This window comes from Lissotriton helveticus, chromosome 10, assembly GCF_964261635.1.
Source record: "Lissotriton helveticus chromosome 10, aLisHel1.1, whole genome shotgun sequence".
Classification (NCBI taxonomy): domain Eukaryota; kingdom Metazoa; phylum Chordata; class Amphibia; order Caudata; family Salamandridae; genus Lissotriton; species Lissotriton helveticus.
This window is the reverse complement of record NC_136071.1, coordinates 61,034,055-61,048,480: the sequence shown is the minus strand read 5'-3', so window position 1 is coordinate 61,048,480 and position 14,426 is coordinate 61,034,055. Positions and strand designations below refer to the sequence as shown.

General features: G+C 44.8%; 1 protein-coding gene across 1 annotated transcript in view; it reads right to left on the bottom strand.

The window, feature by feature from the left end:
* The window catches only part of LOC144783895 (vomeronasal type-2 receptor 1-like), a 140,839-nt gene that overhangs the window by 99,590 nt on the left and 26,823 nt on the right, over window positions 1-14,426 (bottom strand). The window contains exon 2 of the mRNA XM_078662637.1: window positions 1,960-2,155. Coding sequence (XP_078518763.1) covers window positions 1,960-2,155 — 196 coding nt within the window. The remainder of the gene's footprint in view (window positions 1-1,959; window positions 2,156-14,426) is intronic.

Sequence of the window (14,426 nt, the reverse complement as noted above, 5' to 3'; positions counted from 1 at the left end):
TTGTTTGCTAACTATTGACCTAGCTCTGTCTCCATTTTATGATGGCCTAATGATACTTTGAACACATGATTCTACGAATTATATGTGCTCAATTACATGTGTTATTATGGTTCACATGGTTAGCTCACTTGGTTAAGGATCTGATTCCATCCCCCTTTTTGCACTTAATTGCACCTTATAAGATGGCCGCCGTATTTTCTAAACCGAGCTCTCAATAAGCCTTATCCGATGGCATGATGCCGATCACGTGATAGCCCAGCTTCCTTAACTGAAGCTTCCTGTAGCTTCCGTCTCACCCGAGTAACGGCCTTCGCGGTACCAGAACCCCATTGTGGGTATGACCGACATATATCTCTGGTAAGCCCTGTTCCCTCTATTGACCTGTCCAACAGAGTAAGCTCTGTTACTAAGACTAGTTAAACTGTAGTGAGTCTCCAAACGTGGCTACGCATTACCGACTCCTTTTACCTTCTTTTGTTTTACAGGGGTCACTATTACGTCCCCGTACTTTAATGAACTGCTTTTGCGGTAAGAGAGTTAAGATTTGGTTATTGAAACGCCACTGCGTCATTCTCTGCAACTCACTCACTGTGTATTTTACTTGACATGTCTTTGATTAAACCTTTCGGAAATTGGTTCAATCCTCCGGAATTTAACACCTCAAACCTTGAGGTAAGCCGAATTTTCGGCTGACTATGTTATTACTATACCAACTGGCTTGCGATCATGGCTTCTTGAAAAAAAAAACTCTTTTTAAAAAAAACTCTTTAAAAGCTTTGTCGGTAAACTCACACGGCACCCATTTACATTGACTCCATGGGCTTCTAACAAGCCATCGCCCTGCTTGAGGCAATTTCACAATTGTAATGTTAAATTTCCTTGCAACCTGGTTTTCCGTCTGATCCAACTTTACATTATGTACGGCTAACCGCTAGTCACTCCTCATGTAGTCAGGGGCACGAGCACTATTATAGCTAATTTCTTCGCTGCCTTTTATGTTAGTAGACATGTCACTTTATGTAGTGTCTCTTATGATAAATGGTTTTTATGTTGTGTATAATTGTATACATTCTAATGTTCGTATCCCCTTTTTTCCCATTACCCATCCCGTTTTTTCCTTTAATTCTACTGCATTGGAATTATGTTTGTATGTATGTTTAATTGTATGTTTTGGGCTTGATTATGAGTTTTTTATAAAAAGGCATGGATTTTAAGTGTCCTGATGATGATCCCGCTATGTTTTAAAGGGGATCGAAACGCCATCGACGATTGACACTTGATGATTTAATTGTATTATGAGCTAAAATCACAAAGAGTTCTTCTTGCAATTGTCTGCCAAATTTGGATTTTATGCAGACCGTCTGTACTTGCCTCACTTGTTTGTATATGTTACTACACAGTAGTAGGACACAGGTTGTGTTCCACTTTGATATTGTATAAGACTGACTGACTATATTTCTAATTATTTTATTAAATCCTGTCCGGCTGGACAGATCATATGGAATTCAATTTTGATCTATATGTATTTTTTCGCTATTCATTTACTGTAAGGGACCCTTGTTCCTTGTAATAACTAACATAAAGTAAGGTAAAAAAAATCCGGAACCAAACGACTGTTAATTAAATTGCTGATGCGTGGAAGATGTGGAAACAGCTACTAAGGTTTATAAAGTTTCAAGAAAAGACATGGTGAAAAAAATCAAGGAAAAATTCAGTGAGTCAAGTCAATAATAGCATTGACCCCTGTATTTGTCCATGTTCAAAGAAGCACAGTGCACTCTTTGAATTCAGGGCAAAATGTAAACACATTTAAACTCACATTACCCAATAATAACTCAATGCCATAGGAAAGCATTTCACCAAAATGGTGCCAAATAACCGCTACCCTACATAAACACTGTAAATGGATTCAATGTATTAATGCAGAAAGGAGTCTGGTGTCAAAGGCGATATAATTACCTTTCACAGCGCCTGGGAGAAGGAGGACCTGTGAACAAAGACTTGATGGAAGGGTAAACCGTTTCTTCATGGACAGAAGCCAGAATGCCAAATACCACATCCCCTTCCCTTGAATACGTCTCCAAGTTTGGTAGCGAGAGTTCACAAGGGAGTGGTCGGCCATCAGAAGAAACAGTGGACGCAGTTGCCCACAAGACTATAATAGTTATCATGTATGTCATATCCATTACCAAGTTTGGTCCTTCTTTGGAAACACACTGGGCCTTCTACTACCTAGAGAGGATCTTCAAGCTAGGAAAAAACAAAATGGCAGTCAGTGTGGGTAAAATAGTCGCTTGGATCTAAGAACATGTTCATGGCTATCATAACCTATTGACTACTGTTCTCAAACCTGACATAAAAGTTAATCAAATCACTCAGTACAGCACACCCCACAGCCTAGCAGTGGCAATCCATTATTACCATGACACGAACTAACATAAACCATTGACTCTTGAAAAACCCATAAACAGGTGTTAAAAGTGGACAGGTGACACACATGGAGATACTTTCTTAGTAGGAATTAGCATAGTAGCCAGTTGATGTGGTTAATTAGATATGCTGTACACAACTGTTTACAGCCTACTCAGTAGACTGCCTCCCCTGCACACCTTCCACTTTGGTAACCTCCCCCCAAGTAACCAATAACACAGCAATGCAATGACACCACAATAAAGTAACAACGTCATAGCCTGGTAAGCAGAGCATTCATGACAAAGGCATAATTATAACATAAGATGTATTTGTAGAAAACGTTGGACATCATTGGTTCAATAGTTTAATCTGGTTTATGAGAGCTGCAAAAATAACTAGTAGCCAAAAACGTGCTGGATTGAAATTCTTTAGAGGTGAACAGCCTATTATTAGTTTCTATTACATTTTAAAAACAAAATGCATTTTGTAGATTCCTGACCTTGTCTTTTAGTAGTGGCATAGTCTTGAACCCATGGCTAGGTTTCCTGTAGAAGGGTATAAATTAAGCCTGATAAGGACATTACTGGTATGGCTGAGCATGGAGGGTGAATGGATTGGGGAGTTATCAACTGTCTCCCAGCTTCCTGCCATATTGTGTTAGACCAGGGTGATTGCACGCAGGAGATAAGGACAATATGTGGCAGCTTGGTGAGCATAGCACAAACAGATATTCACTTAAGATCATACCGTTGTGTTAACTGTCACAACTCAGAACCATCTTCTGTACGCAACTCCTAATGCAGGCATGTGTGCACTGCAAAGACGTTCACTGATAGATTATACATTACTTTTCACAGCTGATTATCTACATGCTCTCTCTACCCATTTCCTCACTCACGTCAAACATCCAGTCACTATGGGCCTGATTATGAGTTTGGAGGTTCTCATGCAGCACTGCCACTGCTGCGCCCGCAGGAGGACTGCCAAGCCCATTGTGTGCCTGCCGGATTCTGAGTTGAATTCAGGGTGGGCGAGTGGTGTTGTGGCAGTCTCACGGCGCTGGCTGTGTTACGCTCATAGGAGAGCCTCAACTGCTGACTTTTGCATTGACAACACCTGCAGCACATTCCTGCACGGTGTGGCATGCACCATGTTGTGTGCAGGAATGGGGGGCATGACATTCACCCACCTTGTATGCACTCCCAGGCCCAGGGGTGGCAGGGGGGCTATCAGTGCCCTCTTCTTTGAATCTCCGCCACAAACTGGGCGGTGGAAAGGCAACTTGGAATATGCCGCAGCAGCACTGCCAACATATTACTGCCCCTTTCCACTGCACAACTGCTGTGGGCCACATTGGTGGCCATGGTGGGACCGCCACCGTGAGTGCGGTAGTACTGAGGACATACGTGCTCATAATTAGGCCCTCAACAGAGTTAGAACGAAACATAGTTTCTGAACTTAGGTTCCAGAAAGTGTATTTTTGGCATCCTCATTTTGTGCTTCAGATGTCTAGATAGCACAAGGGGCATTGTCCTATACTCCTTTCATGCAGTCTGCAAAACCACGTGTGACCGATTCATCTGGTCCAGTACAGCTCCCTGAACTGGGCTAAAACCCATTGATCAAGGCCTTCATTTATGCAATCCTCTTGTGGCCTCACACTTGCCCTGAGAAACATGCTTGATTATAGATTCTCAGTAAATGGATAGAGTTGAATCTAAGATGAATGAGGAGAGTGTATCTGTCCACATAAACCATTTCCAACATCACACTGATGCAACAGGAGAGCAAGGCTCTTGAGATGTCCAGAACCAGGGAACAATCTGTCACCCTGTATTGAATTATTGGGAAGTGAAATTGGCCAGGTGCTGTTTTCAAGGGGAAACAATTTGTTAGATCTCTATTTTATTTGACCTGAAGTACTCCCCATGTGCATTATTTCTTTGACCCAGATCTCAAGACAATTGTGAGACCAACATTATTTTAGGTAAGATTGTGGATAGCAGGTGAACTTGGCTTTTATAGGGCTTGTCTACTAGATTTCATATCTCTAGGTAAGACTGTTACACTACACTGGTTAGCCATGTAAAGCTTTAGTTAAGTACTCTGGGATTAGAAACCATGTGGTATGGGCCTTGTTCCATGGACCAGACATCCAAGTGCACTTTGAAAGCTTGTTATTAGCACTGTGTTGTGTGCAGGAGTCAGGAGGGTACACAAAACGGCAGTTTAACTGACAAATCTTTGAAGTTTAAACAATTTCCACCCACGTTTTGAAATTTACTTGGATTAAATATTAACCCAAAACCTCTTTTTATGAAAATTAGGTTTTTTACAATGCATTTAACACCAAAATGGAAGAATCGCTCTGTTAACGAAAATAACAGGTGTGATATGTGTAATCACAGTGTGATTGAAAAATAGAACATGTATCATTTTTTTGCCTGGTCTATCAGAATTCAAGGAGATACTGGAGCCACCATTTATGTCTGTTTTTGAGGTTTAGGAGCTACTTGCTCGCATTTTCAACTTAGTACAAAGTTTTATTGTAAATTGTAACTATGTAATTTGTTGGGTTATGCCCTGAAATAAACACGGAAGCGGGGTGCTATGAGGCAGAGACGCAACAATACTTGACAGCACAATTATAGCCGCATATAGAATCATCTTTAGCCTTCCTAAGCGAACCTCCCCACCACAGATCAGGCTGGAGTTTGGCATCCAACAACAGCTCCTGGCACGACAGGGGGCCTACATTTGTGTATGGGACAAAGTGAGGAAATCCGCACAAGGAACATTGAACGAATATCTATGGAGGGAGTTAGAGCAGTCTCCGACCTCACCGGCAGCTAAATACTTATCAAAAAGTCATGTAAACACCGGACAGGAACATCTCTGGGCTTCCTCTACAGATCACAGAACTTAAACTGGCAAAGAAGTCGATTAAACAACAGTCGTGGGTCTAAGATAAAGCAGACTTCTCAAAAAGAACGCACGCTTGGATGATTCTGAACTCATATTCGGCAAAAGCTCCCCAGAACTATTTTGGTCTGGGCTACGCCAAAAAGGCCAAAATGTGCTTCTTAAGGTACAGGCTAGGTCTGCTGCTGTGCACTCAGCATCTCCCACACTGACTAAAAAAGAAAGCAGGCACGCTATGCCGGCTATGTGGTGTCACGCAAGAAGATATGCTTCATCTGCTATGCTCCTGTGAGAAAATGCTAGAGGAGCGGAAACTTCTTTTGAAACGCCATTTTACCTGACATGGGACACGCACACGAAGGAGCGCAGTTCTTACCTGTTTTTCATCTCAGGACCCTCATCTGAGCTGCAGCCTTGTAAAATTTTTAAAGGCAGTGGAAAAAGAAAATGCCCAGACTTGATTCTTGAACTGACTTAAAAAAAAATTTTTTTTAAAAACATTTGATTTTAACCTGTATGAAAACAGAAACTATGTCTAATGTCTAAATACTTGTGTGATAAATGAAAGGCCAACATGTTTTATAATCAGGATGAACAGAACAGCAACGTCCACGCCATGCTGGTTTTAAAATATATATCATTTTATATTGTGTTTTATTGTAATTCATATTTTGTAATTGTACTGCATTGGTTTTAATTAACTGTGCAAATAAACTTACTTACTAAAACTTAAAAACTTACTTCCCTGAAATAAACATCGACTTGACTTGGCAAAGCAAAGATACACTCACACCTCTTTGCACTAATTGAACATTTATAGAGGTGTGACATTTGTATTGCAAATATCCACACACGTACATATAAACGTTTACTACAGGTAACATTCTGAACAAGAACAACTTTCCTTTGTAGAAGTGGCCGTTGTTGTTAGATTGCATAAGGGAATGCAGCTGAAGGGACTTATTAATCTATTAAAGACCCTGTGTATTTTCACCTTTTTGAGATTAACATCCTACACACTACAACGTGGTGCAACAGATAAAATGCATTAATATAATGACAAGGGCATGAAGCCCAAAGTGAACTTTAAAAATGGTGTTGAAACAGATAGTGTGTCTGCATGTAGATTGTTGCATCTCCTTGGAAACCATTATCTATACGTGTGATGGATCCCCTATTCCATACACAAATAGAGACTGTTTGTGTTCTCTCAGTTGCCAGTGACTGACCAATCAAAATAAAATGCTCACATGACCAGTTTCTGCACTTCCACTAGGTTCTCTGTTGTGAGCCGTCTCCATGTGTCCAGCGAACCATTGCTGGCTGGATGTCATTCTCTTCCTGCCCTAGCAACACCAGAACATCGATGAATTGTCAAGTCAACTTTGCCCTTTTTCAAATCTCAGCCTGCTATTTCCTCTATCGAGCTAAAAAAAAGAAAACAAATGACAAAGTTTTTATACAATGCAGAACTACTTGCCTAAAGATCCTTGGCGATTTCAGTCACAACCGGCATGGCTTACGGGTGGCGGGACAGTGGTAGAGTGAGTCGCAGGGGGGGATTCTCTCCTGTCTCGGACAGGAACAGGAAGAGGAAGCAGGCAGCCAGGCTTCCTCCCCTGGCCAATCAGAATGCTGCAATGCAGCATTGTGATCAGTCTGAGTGCCGTGACACGGCGCTCAGTCGGGGGCTGGAGGGGTGGGCATGTTCTCCATGCAGGCTGCAGTGCAGCCTGCATAGAGAAGGGGAAAGTGTGCATGACTGGTTTGGGCAGCCCGGGAGTGCTGACCAAACAGTAATTGCACACTCAAGAGTAGGGAAACCACTCCTTCCCTGCCCTGCTCCATAAGCAGAGCACCCCGCCCACCAGTCCGCAAAGGAAACATAAAATGTTAATAGCTCAAATGTATTACCATTTTATGTTTTTGCTTCTTGCAATGCGAGAAAGCAGTGGGGTGACGTAAGAATGTATGGGCCATAGCGGAGAAACCGCCCGTGGGCAATATTAATGGAGGCTCTTTCCTGTTGCTTAGAAAACGAAACTACAACACGTTAGAAATAAAATAATCACTTACTGAATTATTAGAGATGTATATAAGCGTCTTAGTACTGAAGAGAACCTGCATGTCTGCCATGGATAAAACAATTGCAGAACATTTAGTATGATCAGCAGCTTTATAACATTTTTCGTTCCTAGGCGTTGCTGTCACCCGAGAAATGCGTTCATAGTAATCACCTGTTCAGATCCCTTGATGGTCCACCCACCACCCCACAGCCAGTCCTCCTCCAGGTAATGACAGGTTAATACTAGCAGAAAATAGCCACTTCCATAAATAAAATTATAGCCTGTCTGCATGCCAAGAAGCTGTCAGGCACAGCTGCAGTGACATCTCCAGCATGATGGACATCTGGTGCACTTTTGAGGCCACTCTGAAAACTAGATTGTGACCAAGTGAACTCAGTCATAAGCACTTGCTAATGACGTGCGTGTGCGACCTTCAGATCAAAAAAGTAAATGCTGGCAGGGGCAGCTAAGGGCCTGATTTAGAGTTTGGTGGATGGGTACTCCATCACAAGCTAGAAGGATATCCCGTCCGCCTTATTACAAGTGCATACTACGTTTAGCATTGATACCACCTGTACCTTAAAACACTTCTATACGGCATGACTGCAGTAGTAAGTGCTATCTATAAATGGAGTTATCAATATTAATGGAATGTACTATAAAAGGAGTGTCTTCATGTGTTGAATGCACATAATGTTCCCATTTAATTTTTGCTTAATGGCTTAATTGCAGACCATAAAGTGGCATCCCAATTAAAAATGAAAGTAATTTGAGCAACCTTGTTCCTCCAGTAGTTTCAGTTTCACTTTTTTTTACTAAAGTGCATTGTTAATTAAAACCATTGCACTGAGTACATACACATAACCAGTTAAAGAAAATTTGACAGCTGGAGGTCATAAACAGTTACACAAGATATGAAAAAGCAGTTAAAAACTATAGAGGCATAGTGCAAGATATTACAAATATAAAGTGCTTATTGTGATACAATGTCCATGGGATATAAATGCCACCGTTGAACTTAAGCTGCGAGTAGGCATGAAAGTGACAGTTCTGCACAGGTATTAAGCAAGGAATGTGCACAACTTCCATGGGGAGCACTGTTTCAGTTAGCAGGTTGATTTTTTGAGAGAGTCTGATCAGATATTGTGTGGGCCTACAGCAGAGCTGGGTGTCCATTTATTTCAAGAAAGCTATATTTGCGGGCCTACGGTGGCGCAAACCACTGTGGAACCCATCGGGTCTTAAAACGGTTCTTTGTTTGCCCAACATATACAGGTTTGGTGACCCACAATCTCTGGAGCTTTCCCGCAGAGTCGGCAAAGCTCTGTTGTGCCGGTTCGCTTCCATGGTGGCAAAAACAAAAGTGATGGAAGGCAGCCCAGGGGTTATCTCAGGAATGGTGTTTTAATCTGGGCTTTGATGCCAGTGCCCAGGTATGTATGAGGTGCTAGCTTGGTGTAAAACATCCATGTGAGCCAGGCATGGCACTTTAATGCAAATGCATATTTGCCTGCCAGCAGCAAGTATTTTTTGACCATCTTGTTTAAAAAGGTTTTGACTTGGGAGAAGGTGGAGGTTGTATCCCATTGGACAGCTAAGCCAAGGGCTGCTAGGGAGCTGTTGAGTTAGTATCTAGCTGGAAAGTGGTCTCTGCTGGTAATTTCTGCCCAGAGATGATTATTCAGGTTCCTGCAGTGCGTCTGATTTACCTTGTAGCAGAATTTGATGAAAGCACCTTGCCTTGCTATTGATTGCTTTACTAGGCCAAATTCACAACGTAACTGGGCTGGTGATGAGTGTCCTTGCAGGGAAAAGACTGACTTGAATAGTTTGCTGATGGTGTTATCCATGGGAACAGTGTCTCATCCCCTTCAGGCCTCACTTATGTAGGAGATGGTTGGGATCAATTTAGCCTGGATTATTTTCAGCAGAGGGAGATATATGGAAGATACTATGAATGCTTTTATGCACTTAAAGACTATTGAAAATATGACACAAAAATTAACATAACTTGAAGAACCTAGTTACCCCTAGTATCCATATCTGAGACAAAGGGGGTCAGTATGATGGCGGAAGGACCGCCGCCGCCGGGCCAGTGGTGGCAGTCCTTCCGCCATCACATGGTGATTTACCCACCGCCAAATTAGGATGGCAGTGGGTACCACGGCGGACGCAAATTCCGTCCGCTGCTTCACTGCCACAGGCAATCTCACCGATTGCATAGCAGATGGTTCAGGGCCCTGGAAATGGTGGCGGTGCCTAGCAGGCACCGTGTGCCAAATCAGGATGTGGGTTTCAGAAAGGCCTTACCATGGCGGTGATGTCGCCTTGGAAAGTCTGGCGGGGATTGGGTTTTGGGGCCTGTTGCGGGCCCCCCTTGTTTAGGGGGTGTCGCTGCACTGGGGGTATCCATGGTACCCCCTGCATTTCCATGCACCAAGTGGCAGGCACCATGTGGTGCCTTCCATGTGGGCTGGGAAATGCGATGCTTGCTCTTTTAGCATTGCGTACGGTGCTGCAGGGGGCAGCACCGTCCACAATGTTAAAAGCCCAGGATGTGCCCGCCAGTATGGCAGGCACATCCTAATATGTGTGGTGGGAACACCGCACATCTGGCGGGTGGTCCCAGCACTGCAACGATGGCAGGCGGACTGATGTCTGCCCGCCATTGTAATGAGCCCCAAAGTTTTGAGGGACCACTGTCAGGCTCTTTACAGCATGTCAGTGATTGAAGAGGTATATAACAACAACAGGAGAGATAGGGCCCTAATCAATACTATTCAACAACAAAAGAGTGACTTACGGTGCAAAGGAAAAGTGAAAATTACAACCAAAATAAGGGGAAGTGTGTACGTGATGGAGAAAAAAACCTCTGTTTTTCAAAAGAACCCTCACTCACCAACCTGGTTGGTGACATGCTTCATCATCGGGTTCCCACCAGGGAGACCGAGTGTCTCCCCGGTGTGCTACAACGCCTGACTTACAGCAGAGCGTTTTTTTTTCGGGCTGTGTGCTAGTTAAAAGTAGTGGGTGAAGGTGTTTAAAAGATGGCAAACTGTTCCCAAAAGTAATTTTAATGAAAGAACAGAATGCGATAATTAAAATCAACTTAGGCGGACACGTATTGGTTATAAAATTGAACCAACTGTATCCTGAATTAGTTGTGAAAAAAGGTCGACATGTTTCTGCTACAGATTGCTTAATTCAGCATAGCTTTCATCAGGACCATGAGGGCAGCCCCCCTGCGGTATACACACGCCAAGGCATACCCTAACCAGGGGGGGGGGGTTGTGCCTGGTAAAAACTCACAGTTTTTACCCATGGGCTCTCCCGGAATTTCCAAGGGCCCTAATATGAAAGAGAAATAACAAACATCAAGGCATTTATGTGGACATTACGAACTCTCTTTGATAAATGTGCCGAGGTATATATCCATCAGTAACACCATATCTATGTATCACCTATTACACCCCCATGCCCCACCAGTGGCCGTCCAAATTGTGACACTGGTGAGAAGAAACCTCTGTTCAGTATTCCTACCAGAGGTCTGATCACACTTAGAAATAGTGCGAGAACTATTTTATTTTCTTTAATGAGCGTCCTCACGCATCACACGAGTCATCACCCCGTGTCCTTAACCATGAAGTGCACGCTCAGTCAGTGCTGTACCCCTGTATTAAAAGCATGAATTAACTGTCATGCTACACACTCTTCTTGCACAGAGGTTTGTGCACCGTAGCATGGAAAAATACTTGGTCTACATATGAACGGCTTACGTGAAGGCTAAAATGACTTCACAGCATAGGATCCGCGGTGGGGTTATGCTCGCCGTATCAATTCTTAAAATAAAGACAAACAACGAGTGCCTCTTAGTTAAGATTGTTGCATAAGTGGCACCTTACAGTTAGAAAACGCCACGCATCAATCAACAACCAAAGCACACTTACTTAGATTACGGTGAAACCCTCCGGCAACCTACTGTGTTCCTCCACGGCCCGAATGTTACTGTCGGGGCGTTGCGCGTAAACTGATGTACGAAACTGCGGTCACATGGGTCTCACGCTCAGGCGTGCGCGGCGTGACTTTTTCTCTGATACCACTGCGCGCTTTGGCGTAACGAAACTTGAGGGGGCCCCCCTGCAAACTACATGGAGGGGGCCCCCCTCCCATCCTCCGTGCCAGTCTAAAGCTCTCAGGCCAGCGACCTACCATACTGCAGGGGATGCGGGGCGATTGTTACGCCACTGTCACCAATCCAGCCGTTATAAGTAACACTGGGTGGTGGAGTTAAAGGTTGGGCTTAGTCTGCCCGCAGGTTATAAAAGGTGGTGGTCCATTCATTACAGGGTCCCTGCCATCAGTAGACCGGGGTAGTTTGCCCATTTTTAGGTGGGTTTCCTGATGCAGACTCCTGTCAAGATATACTACATCTGGCAACTCATCGTTCAGTTTTGACAAAAGTAGATCCACTGCTCCTTCTCATTTCCGTTTTAAAACATTAGACAAAGCGACAATGCAGTATTTCAAAAGCAGATGTAACTACAAAGAGCACATTTTGATAATAAATTTTTATTAGTAGACAATAGCAATCTTAAGAGGCATTGCATAGCTTCATACACACTGTGACCCCAATTCCTTCACAGTCTCTCTCTCTCTCTCTCTCTCTCTCTCTCTCTCTCTCTCTCTCTCTCTCTCTCTCTCAGTGAGTCAGTCTCTCAGTGAGTCAGTCTCTCTCTCTCTGTCATTCAGTCTCTCTCTCTCAGTGAGTCAGTCTCTCTCTCTCTCTCTCTTTCAGTCAGTTTCTCAGCCAGTCAGTCTCTCGGTCAGTCAGTATTCAGTCTCTGAGTCAGTCAGTCTCTACTCTCTCTCCACTCTATCTCTCTCTCTCCCCATTCTCGCTCTCAACTCTGTCCACTCTATCTCCACTGTCTATCTCTCCACTCTCTCTCCACTGTCTCTCTCTCCACTGTTTCTCTCTCCACTGTCTCTCTCTCCACTGTCTCTTTCTCTCTCTCTCTCTCTCTCCATTGTCTCCCTCCACTCTCTCCACTCTCTCTCTCCCTTCCCTCTCTCTCTCCTCTCTCTCTCTCTCTACTCTCTCTCCTCTGTCTCTCCACTCTCTCTCTTTCCACTCTCTCTCTCCTCTCTCTCTCCACTCTCTCTCCACTCTCTCTCCACTCCACTCTCTCTCTCCTCTCTCTCTCTCTCTACTCTCTCTCCACTCTATCTCTCTCCAATCTCTCCACTCTTTCTCTCAACTCTCTCTCTCTCCCCACTCTCTCTCTCTCCACTCTCTATCTCTCTCTCCACTCGTCCTCTCCACTCTCTCTCCACTGTCTCTCTCCACTCTCTCTCTCCCCCTCTCTCTCCACTCTCTCTCTCTCCACTGTCTCTCCATGCTCTCTCCACTCTCTCTCTCTCCACTGTCTATCTCCACTCTCTCTGAACTCTCTCTCTCTCTACTCTCTCTCCACTCTCTCTCTCTCTCTCCACAGTCTCTCTCCACTCTCTCTACTCTCTCCCCACCCTCTCTCCACTCTCTCTCCATTCTCTCTCCACTCTCTCTCCACTCTCAGTGAGTCAGTCTCTCAGTGAGTCAGTCTCTCTCTCTCTGTCATTCAGTCAGTCTCTCTCAGTCAGTCTGTCAGTCAGTCTGTCAGTCTCTCTCTCTCTGTCAGTCAGTCGGTCTCTCTCTCTCTGCGAGTCTCTCTCTTTCCGTCAGTCTCTCTCTCTCTCTCTCTCTCTCTCTCTCTCTCTCGTTCAGTCAGTTTCTCAGCCAGTCAGTCTCTCGGTCAGTCAGTATTCAGTCTCTGAGTCAGTCAGTCTCTACTCTCTCTCCACTCTATCTCTCTCTCTCTCCATTCTCGCTCTCAACTCTGTCCACTCTATCTCCACTGTCTCTCTCTCCACTCTATCTCCACTGTCTCTCTCTCCACTCTCTCTCCACTGTATCTCTCTCCACTCTCTCTCCACTGTCTCTCTCGCCACTGTTTCTCTCTCCGCTGTCTCTCTCTCCACTGTCTCTCTCTCTCTCTCTCTCCATTGTCTCCCTCCACTCTCTCCACTCTCTCTCTCCCTTCCCTCTCTCTCTCCTCCCTCTCTCTCTCTACTCTCTCTCCTCTGTCTCTCCACTCTCTCTCTTTCCACTCTCTCTCTCCACTCTCTCTCCACTCTCTCTCCACTCCACTCTCTCTCTCCTCTCTCTCTCTACTCTCTCTCCACTCTCTCTCTCTCCAATCTCTCCACTCTTTCTCTCAACTCTCTCTCTCTCCCCACTCTCTCTCTCTCCTCTCTCTCTCCACTCGTCCTCTCCTCTCTCTCTCCACTGTCTCTCTCCACTCTCTCCCTCTCTCCCTCTCTCTCCACTCTCTCTCTCTCCACTGTCTCTCCATGCTCTCTCCACTCTCTCTCTCTCCACTGTCTATCTCCACTCTCTCTCAACTCTCTCTCTCTCTACTCTCTCTCCACTCTCTCTCTCTCTCTCTCTCTCTCTCTCTCTCCACTGTCTCTCTCCACTCTCTCTACTCTCTCTCTACTCTCTCTCCACTCTCTCTCCACTCTCTCTCCATTCTCTCTCCACTCTCTCTCCACTCTCTATCTATACCCTCTCTCCACTCTCTCTCCATTCTCTCTCCACTCTCTCTCCACTCTCTCTCTCTCCACCCTCTCTCCACTCTCTCTCTGCTCTCTCCCTCCACTCTCTCTCTGCTCTCGCTCCACTCTCTCTCCACTCTCTCTACTTTCTCTCTCTCCACTCTCTCTCTCCACTCTCTCTCCACTGTTTCCCTCCACTCTCTCTCTCTCTCCACTCTCTCTCCAACCTCTCTCTACTCTCTCTCGCTCCACTCTCTCTCACTCTCCTCTCTCACTCTACACTTGTCCCCCTCTCGCCACTCTCTCTCTCACTCCACTCTCTCCCTCCACTCTCGCCCACTCTCGCTCACAAAGCAGTGTGTGTTGCCATGGGCGTCTGCAGTAATGTTTCCGGGGTTGGGGGGGGGCACATTTTTAACTTCATCACCATCC